This window comes from Lucilia sericata, unplaced genomic scaffold, assembly GCF_015586225.1.
Source record: "Lucilia sericata isolate MDLA Ls3-8-SP2 unplaced genomic scaffold, ASM1558622v1 Contig000220F_arrow, whole genome shotgun sequence".
NCBI lineage: Eukaryota > Metazoa > Arthropoda > Insecta > Diptera > Calliphoridae > Lucilia > Lucilia sericata.
The window spans coordinates 476,921-486,400 of NW_023994248.1; the positions used below are offsets into that span (position 1 = coordinate 476,921).

Here is a 9,480-nt window from a genome sequence, read left to right on the forward strand (position 1 = left end):
TTTGCATATGCCACTGTTTGGCGTATACACCACAATTTTCATACAAAAATTGAAAACAAATTAATGTTTTGCTTCACTGCCATAACAAAAACGTAGATCAAAGCACACATAACAAGGTGTTTTTAAAATTCTTGTTTACATTATTTGTATATGGATTTTGACAGATCTATTACACTGATTGTTATTTTTCAGCATACATAATTTGACAGTTTTTGTATACATATAAAATATGTGCTGGTCTGGTAACACCATCTTACAAATTTAGTGAAAAGTTTGCACATAAACAACAACAATTCATAAATAATTTGAGTGCCGAAGTAAAAAATGAAATTTTAATCACCAGGTCCGTTTTTTCCGAAGAAATTAATTATTAAGTGGTATTTAATTGTTTGTCTGACATTTTGTTATAGTTCCATGCCATTGGGATGTTTGATGAAGATTTACTACCTTAAAAATACCATCAGAATGTTCATCCAACTAGCAGATTGAGAATGTATTATGGGATATAGAAATAGGTAACTAATATTTTTAGGTTTTTGGAATACTTATCGAAGGATATTATCCATTTTAGCTTGCAGTGCCATCAAATTCTAAAAAAGAACTTAATTTTCTATGGAAATAACTATTTACTGTAGCTGTGAACTCAAAATTACGTTATGCATCAAGAAAAATTAAAAAAAATCTTGGGACACCGGTGTTCCATATACATACGTGAAAGAGATATAGGCCAATATTCAAACCATTTGGTTGAAACATTTTGAACGTTCTTATTTCGATTTTCATCATTATAATGGCATTTTTAAGCCTATAGTTAAAGTAATTTTTGATGGGGGCTATATATGAGGGGTAGGGTCACTTATGAGCCGATCCTCATAAAATTTGGTAGAGTGTTTGTGCTTCCTATAAAACTAGTTTTTGATGAATTTCATCGCTATACTGGTATTTCTAAGCCAGGTTTGACTGCTTAAACTGTATTCTGGGCGGACACTTATGTATGTATATGGGGCTATGGGTGAAATTGTTGTCCGATACTGTCTATTTTCAATACCAAGCAACCTACATAAATAAAAAATATTTGTGAAAAATTTCAGCCTTCTAGCTGTTTTCATTCGGATCTTTTTCGATGGTGGGCATAAAAAAATACTAAAAAGGGAAAACAAAAATAAAAAATTGATATAGACCATAAAACACAAATTTTTGTTTTCATTAAAATCTTAATAACTTTTTTTTCAATTTTACATAAAGGTGTGTAAATCTATAATTTTGTTCAAAACATATGTCGAAATCAAGTGTGAAAATTAAAAAAAAAAATCTATCACGTAAATTTTGAGAAAAGTTTATCTAAACCTTCTTATTCGTTTTTCTCAATAATATACTGACGATATTTAAATAAAACTTTTTTTCATAAAATTTTACTTTCCGCACCGTTTTAAAATGTGAGTTTTTTGACAGTTCATGTGAGAAACTTCTCACAAAATTTTCTTACAGAAACACACAAATTTCCAATATCCGACGTCAAAAAACTTAAATGATAGATAGTTCACATAAAAATAAATTACAGAAACAATTGTATGTGAAAAATTATATTTTGTTTCAATTCACAGTGTTTTTCTTCAATTTCACTGTTTCATGCGAGAAATTTCTCGATGAGAGAATTACAGAACACAGGCACAGTTTTAATGAATCGGTAATTTTTTCTAAATTAGAACTAATTAAAGCCTATCATCAAATTGCAGTATACCCTGATATTCCGATATAATGCTGCTCTGATATAATGCTGCTCTAACATCGACGATCCTTTTTGAGCGCTTTAAAGAGTATGAAGTTAAAGTGAATCCCGCAAAATGCGTTTTTGGTGCATCAGAGATTGATTTCTTCAAGAAACCGGAAAGAGTCAAGTGCATACACGAATACCCTTTACCCAAACCCATTAAAGAATTGAGAAGATTTCTGGCTATGCTGAATTTTATCGCAAATTCCTTTCTCATGGTGCAACTGCTCAAGCTACGCTCAATAATTTTTTGAAAGGGACAACAAAAAAGAATGACAACCAAGGCTACGAGATGAATTTTCGAAAAAATCGTAAATTTCCCGATAAATTTTAAAATAATTGTAAAAAATCGGAACTTAATAATAATGTTAATAAGTAATTAAAAGCAAATAGCAGTTTTTGACATTTTATGAAGAAAAATATATCAAAACTAATATATGTCATTATATTTACGTAGAATTCAAAAAATACGTAATATTTAAATTGGAGAGATATTTCCGTAAAACAGTTCTTTTACAAAACTTATATAGTTGCGGGTGAATAAAACACGAATATATAACACTTAACAACTATTTATTATTTATTTAATTAATAAAAAGGAATTCACATTTACTTTAACAAAAGACTAGAAAGCTACATGTGTAGTAGCAAAGACGCATTTGGAATTAATTTCTGTTTACGTCTGTCAACTCGTTTGCTTCTATCTGATGCGTTGCCAGACTGTTGGTTTTGTAAAACAGGCAGGCTCGGTGCTGCCACATCCACTCCCTCTCCAGTGACAAAGTCAGGATCTGATTGGAACGATATTTCCGTAGGCGTTGGACTACGTTGCGCAACATTCGTGGCGGCAGTAAGTTGATTAGCAGATGTGGTATTTTGAGATGTAGAATTTGTACTTTGTTGATCAGGTGGTGTGTTGGGAATTTCCGAAGTGATGTTCTGCTGAGTATCATTTATGATGAAAGCTGGTTTTAATCTGTCTGCGGATACGTTTACATAATTTTCTTTGATTCGTATTGTGTATAACCGGTCTGAAAGTCGTTTTATAACCTTGTACGGACCCGTGTAGGGTGTCTGTAAAGGTCCTCGAACAGCATCAGTACGTAGAAAGACATGAGTGCAATCATGGAGATTTTTCAATATAAACATCTTGCCTTTATTGTGATGAGCTGTTGGTGTAGGGCGCAGAAGATTAAAATATTCCCGAAGTTTTCGTAAAAATTCAGGAGAATCAACAGGATTATCGGCTTCATCAAAGAAATCGTTTGGAAGACGCAATGAACCAGCATAAAGTAAATCGGAAGGTGATGCTTGAAGATCTTCCTTAAATGCGGTTCTAAGTCCAAGTGGGACTGTCGGTAGTATATCAACCCATGATACGTCAGGATGACACATTAGAGCAGCTTTAAAAGATCTGTGCCACCTTTCAACCATACCGTTTGATTGAGGATGATAGGCAGTTGTTCGTGAACGCTTTGAACCAGTAAATTCAACAAGTGATTTGAACAAACTGGACTCAAATTGAGTACCCTGATCAGTAGTGATAGTTTTAGGGCAACTGAAGCGTGATATCCAATTTGACCAAAATGCTGTTGCGACAGTCTGGGCAGACTTGTCCTTCAACGGTACAGCTTCAGGCCATCGAGAGAATCGGTCGATCATTGTAAGGCAATATCACTACGATATCCAAATGGACATGGTCAAAACGATTGTCTGGAACATCGATTTTATTTGGCAGTAATCGGTTGTGCCTTGTAATCTTTGCCCTTTGACAGGACAAACAATTTCGGGACCAACTAATGATTTGCTTTTTCATTGCTGGCCAAACGTACTTTTTACGAATTTGTTGAAGAGTGGCTTTGCCACTTGGGTGAGACAGATTGTGTACTATACCAAAAATTTGTTGACGAAGTTGTTCAGGAACATACGGACGTACATATCCAGTTGATACGTCGCAGTATACTGATGTAGATTCAAAATGAACGATTTGAAGTTTCAAAGAATTATTACCTTCCAGTAAGGTTTTTAACTCTTCGTCCAATTCTTGAGCTGATTGAAGTACTTCCATTGAAATTGTTGATGGCATAGAAATTGCATTAAGACGCGATAGTGCATCTGCTACAGTATTCTCAGGACCAGACAAATAAATCACTTCAGTTGTAAACTGTGAAATGAAATCAAGATGTCTCAATTGTCGAGGCAAAGCTTTCTCCGGTTTTTGAGAAAATGCATAAACTAGTGGTTTATGATCAGTCTTAATCACGAAATGTCGTGCTTCAAGCATGTGTCGGAAATATTTCACGGCTTCATAAATCGCAAGCAATTCCCTATCATATGTGCTGTAATTTTTTTCGGCTGATGATAATTTTCGAGAAAAGAAACCGAGTGGTCTCCAGGTATCCTCAAACCTTTGTTCAAGGACAGCTCCAATAGCTGTGTCAGAAGCATCCGTACTAAGAGCTAGGTCTGAATTAGGTGCTGGGTGTGCTAGCATTGTGGCTTCACTAAGACTACGTTTACAAGAAGAAAATTTTTCTCTTGTCGTTCTTCCTTGAATTTGTTAGAAAACCATTGAGTGGTGCTTGTAATTGTGCTGCATGAGGAATACATCGCCTATAGTAGTTAATAACACCGAAGAATCTACGAAGTTCGCAAATGGTTTCGGGTTTGGTGTAATTCACGATGGCAGTGACACGATCGGTTGGAGGTCGGCAACCACTACCATTAATCATGTAGCCAAGGAACTGTACCTCTGACTGACCAAAATTACACTTGTTAACGTTGATGGTTAAACCATGATGGCGAAGGCGCTCAAATACTTGTCGTAAATGACATTGATGTTCATCGGCAGATTCCGACATAATAATAATATCGTCAATGTAGCAATATACAAAATCCAGGCCCCTTAACACAGAATCCATAAACCTCTGGAACGTCTGCGTGGCATTTCGTAGCCCAAAGGGCATAAATAAAAACTCTACCAAACCAAATGGAGTACAAACGGCTGTCTTTTGAATGTTCTCCGGAGCCATTTGTATCTGGTAGTAAGCTCTAACAAGGTCAATAGTTGTAAAAATTGACTTACCATGTAATTTTTCAGAAAAGTCGTTAATGTTGGCTATAGGGTACCGATCCGGAACTGTTTGTGAGTTAAGTTTCCGGTAATCACCACACGCTCGCCATCCACCAGTTTTCTTAGCGACCATGTGTATCGGACTGGCCCATGGACTCTTGGAGGGTCGACATATGCCATGATCCAATAAAAAATCAATTTCGGCTTTTGCTGCAGCTAGTTTATCACCAGACAATCTTCGTGGACGATCAGCAACTGGTTTGCCTGTAGTTTCAATATGGTGAATAACTGTTGCATCAGCATTAGGTTTACGAATTAAAGTTGTTGTTGTAATATCAATAAATTGTGCAAGTAATTTTGAAAAATTATTATTTGTCGTAGTAGACAATGTTGAAATGCTAAAATCCTTAGTTTCACGAATTTCGCCATTGCTTATCAAATTTGTAGTATTATCAATAAGACATTTTCGTCCGAGATCAATAAGTAAATTGTAATGACTCAAAAAGTCGGCGCCAAGTATGGGCGATTGAACATCAGCAATAATAAATAACCATTTGAGTTCACGGCGGAGACCTAAGTCCAATTTAAAAACACAGTGACCATAAGTCTTAATTTCACTGCTGTTTGCAGCGAGAAGCTTAACAGTGGTTGGCGTTAATGTTGCTTTGATTAAAGATGGGGGTACTACTGATACCACTGACCCTGAATCAATTAAAAAACGAGTGTTAGTCGACCTGTCGAAAATATGTTGACGATTCTCCTCTGTTATGTTATTATTGCCGCTGTCGCCAACCGTGTTGACTGACGACAGCCCCACTAGTTTTCCGAATTAGGTTTCCAGCGGGGGCAGGTTGGTTTACAATGCTGGGCTGCATCACCAAATTTCGTATGATACCAGCATAATTGTGCCTCAGTTGAATTCTGGTGAGAATTTCGTGAACGGCTACGAGATCTGGACTGTTGTCGATTAGATTTAACTCTGTTGTCGTTTTGTTGTAAATGAATTTTCCTAACTTCATCTGTTAAATTCTTAATCGCTTGGCAAACGTCAGAAAAAGTCATATGGGGAGCAACTGCATCCACTGGAACACTTGCGTCGAAACGTAAAGGTGCTACTAATACGGAACTTGTCACGTTGTAATTAGCATCTAGCATTTTGTCGGCCGTTTCGGAAAGCTTTTCCAAATCATCGTCCTTCCAAACGGATAATATGGGACGAATTGAATCTGGCATTTTACCCAGAAATAGTGTGCGAATAATTGCCTCATTTTGTTTACCAGGAGCTAGACGTCTCATAGTCGATAAAATCTCCGAAGGTTTTTTACCTGCGGTTTCACAACCCTGTAATAAACGTCGCAGTTTAGATTCAGAAGTTTCAGCAAATTTTGTAATGAGACGTTCCTTTAATGTACCAAATTTATCAATCTGAGGAGGATTTTTTATCAGGTCCTCAATTGATAAAAGTATTTCGTCTTCCAGACGTACCGAGACAAGATCAAATTTGTCTGAATCCGATGTGATGGAACACAAAGCAAATGATCTCTCAATTTGCGCAAACCACAAATGCGGATTGTGTTTGTTGAATTTCGGAATATGAACTTTCTGAAGATTTGATCTTGATGCGTCATTCACATTCGCCTGAGACTCTCGAAGAGTTTTGATTTCATGTTGTAAAGCTTGTATTTGTGCTAACATATTTTCCATCTCGGCCATGTTAACACTGCTTGTATCAAAAAATTCAATTTCCTCACCACCTGATGAGATTTCCCCGTCGTCGGCTGATTTTCGTTGCCTCAAGTTGTACGGGTGTTTGTTCATAAGCAGAACTTGTTTTGCTCGAACAAAATCAACAAGTTATTTGCTTAAAAAACGTTAAAAATTCAAAAAAAAAATACGCCGCTGCGCTGCTTCCAGGAAAAAAATTTCTGCGTCGTTAAAAATTTGGTCAAAGTTTTCGTTCCTCAGAATTGCGTTAAAAACGTGGGTCACCAATATAGTTGCGGGTGAATAAAACACGAATATATAACACTTAACAACTATTTATTATTTATTTAATTAATAAAAAGGAATTCACATTTACTTTAACAAAAGACTAGAAAGCTACATGTGTAGTAGCAAAGACGACTTTTGGAATTAATTTCTGTTTACGTCTGTCAACTCGTTTGCTTCTATCTGATGCGTTGCCAGACTATTGGTTTTGTAAAACAGGCAGGCTCGGTGCTGCCACACTTATTTGTACTGCCTTCAATTCCCATAGCGAATAAAAGAAAGCAAAAAAGGGACCATTTTGAAAAATTTTATAAAATTCAAAAAAGAATATATACTTTTTTGGAAATATTGAAGAAATAGCTATCTAAAGTCCCTTGACAATAGGACCAATAGGTGAAAAGTTACACTCATTCGAAAAAAAATCCTGGATGACCAAAATATCCAATTTTGACAACCTATAACTTCGGCAGTTCTTGACCGATAGAGTTTAAAATAGCCTAGTCTACTATTCATTACTATTAACCCTCAAAATTTAAAAAAACTTTTGATAATTAGTATTGAAGGTATGTATTTCCCCATCTTAAAAAACGTTTTCCTTTGGTCAAGTAAATCTATATTATTAGAATTTGCAAACCAGTGGCAAGATAACCTGGCCTTAAAAGGAAAGAGTTAAATGTTTTGAAATTGAGAGCGCAAATTTTGCTGCTGAAAAAAAATTTGCTTCAATATCCTGTGTTGAAATGTCATTAAAAATGTATCTCAGTTAAGAAAGGAAAAAGGATAAAGTAATTGGTTCAGAAGATTTTGGTAATGGAAATAGGTCATCTAAAGCAGTCATAAAAGCTTTTATGGTCCAAGGTATTGGGGGAACTTTGGAAACTGCCGTTATGCTACAACGGCTGTAATGCAGATAATATAAAAACATGTGATAGTAAAAGGACTACTACGTTTTAGTTATAAATAGACAAAACTTTTATCAGAAAAAAATATTTTACGGATCATTGCCAGACTTAAAAATTTGTCATATATCAGATTATAAAAATCTATATTTTTGTGTTGTTTTTTGAAATATTTATTTCAAAATGAAGCATACCATTTGTGCCAGATGTCTGTCATTTCAACCTTGGGGTTGAAATTGTTTCGAAACTTCGGCGCACAATCTCTGTTCATTGCCAACTAGTGATATTCATCTAGATCTAGATACACTTACCAAAATTTATAATATAAGGCAAACTACGATGCAAAAATACAAATTTTTCATCCCAAACAAAATTTCGATGTCGAAAAAATGGCATAAAATGTTTTTCATCAGAAAGAACCGTTTTGTAAATTGTATTTATATCCCAATATAAATAAGAACGGAAACCTATTTTATCATCAACTCTACTTAAATCAGCATTTGTGTAAATTGTTCTACAATTTGGGTGACCAACTTTATGAAATTTTGGTATCACTGAAAATAACCACTATTTGTCATTCTGCAAACAACGGTCGTTTTAAAATTGGTCAATTTGTCAATCTGATCGTTATCAACCTATATCTGGTCAGATTATTATTCGCTGAAATCATTCATTAATTGAAATTGCTGCACCAAATTTTAAATTTAATCTTTAATTTGCCAAATAAAATTTTTTTCTAAATTTTATTTTTTTTCTGTTTTTAAATAATCTAACTTATGTTCAATTTTTTTGCGATTAAATTTCAATAATTTTATTTTCTCATGGTCACCCTAAAACATAAAAAGAAAAAAAGACAAAAATTTTGAAAATTCCTATGTGTTACAAGACTTAGAGTTGTATTCATAAAAAATGCTTATTTTATATTTAAATCCCACAATAGTTAAAGTACACTTTAGACTTAAAAGCCATTAATAAAATTGTGGTATTCATAAACAAATAAAAAACCTACATTAACTATTGTGCTGTTTATTGTTTAACTTGGCAGCACTGTACAATTTGGCTGTCATTTTATGTGTTAGTGTTGCGAACAATTAGGATAAAATATTCGTTGAGTCGGTTTTCTTAATTTTATATTTTTGGTTATAACACATTTTTGAAAATAAGAACGAACTTTTAAGAAAAATAAGTGTATACATGGCTACAATAAATATATATTTAGTTCAGATGAATGAATATAACATATATATTTTTAATTATAATTAAAAGTATTCGAATAACGAATATTTTGTGACAAAATAAACATCACTATGCACATTTTGTTATTTTTACTTATTTTTATAGCAATTTTTAATAAATTTTTGCAAATACTGATAAATTTCTTTGATAAAAGACTACATTTTATTGCCGGAGAAGATATTTTGCATTGATAGAACACTAATCAATATTATTTACACTCTTAATTACTTCATGGCTTTATATTTAGCGAATAAACTATGAAAAAGACAAATAAAATGATTGTGGCCATGATTTGATTGACAGGCGGGCATTTCCAAATTGCCAAAAATAATAAAAAATAGTATTGACCAACTGGAATACTGTCAAATATTCATCTATTAATCCAATAATGCCTAGATTTTAGTTTTTTCACCAAAATAGAAACTTTTAAAATTTATCTGGAATTTTATTTACAAATTTGTAAACGTTAAAATTACAATTTTTAGATTTCATTTCAGAATAAAACATGATTA

The 9,480-nt window shown here is 33.8% G+C and overlaps 1 protein-coding gene and 1 long non-coding RNA gene across 2 annotated transcripts; one reads left to right on the plus strand and one right to left on the minus strand.

The window, feature by feature from the left end:
- Positions 1-287: 287 nt before the first annotated feature.
- Positions 288-1,047, plus strand: LOC119602307. The gene is made up of 3 exons (XR_005231330.1): positions 288-343; positions 411-515; positions 572-1,047. It is a non-coding gene; the product is annotated as an uncharacterized LOC119602307 (long non-coding RNA).
- A 4,613-nt stretch (positions 1,048-5,660) lies between these two features.
- LOC119602301 lies at positions 5,661-6,557 on the minus strand. Its single transcript, XM_037953734.1, has one exon. It carries the CDS (start codon positions 6,555-6,557, stop codon positions 5,661-5,663), a length of 897 nt encoding a protein of 298 aa, XP_037809662.1.
- Positions 6,558-9,480: the final 2,923 nt, after the last annotated feature.

Coding starts and splice junctions, on each gene's coding strand:
- LOC119602301 (XM_037953734.1), bottom strand. CDS start 6,557: ATGGCCGAGATGGAAAATATGTTAGCACAAATACAAGCTTTACAACAT.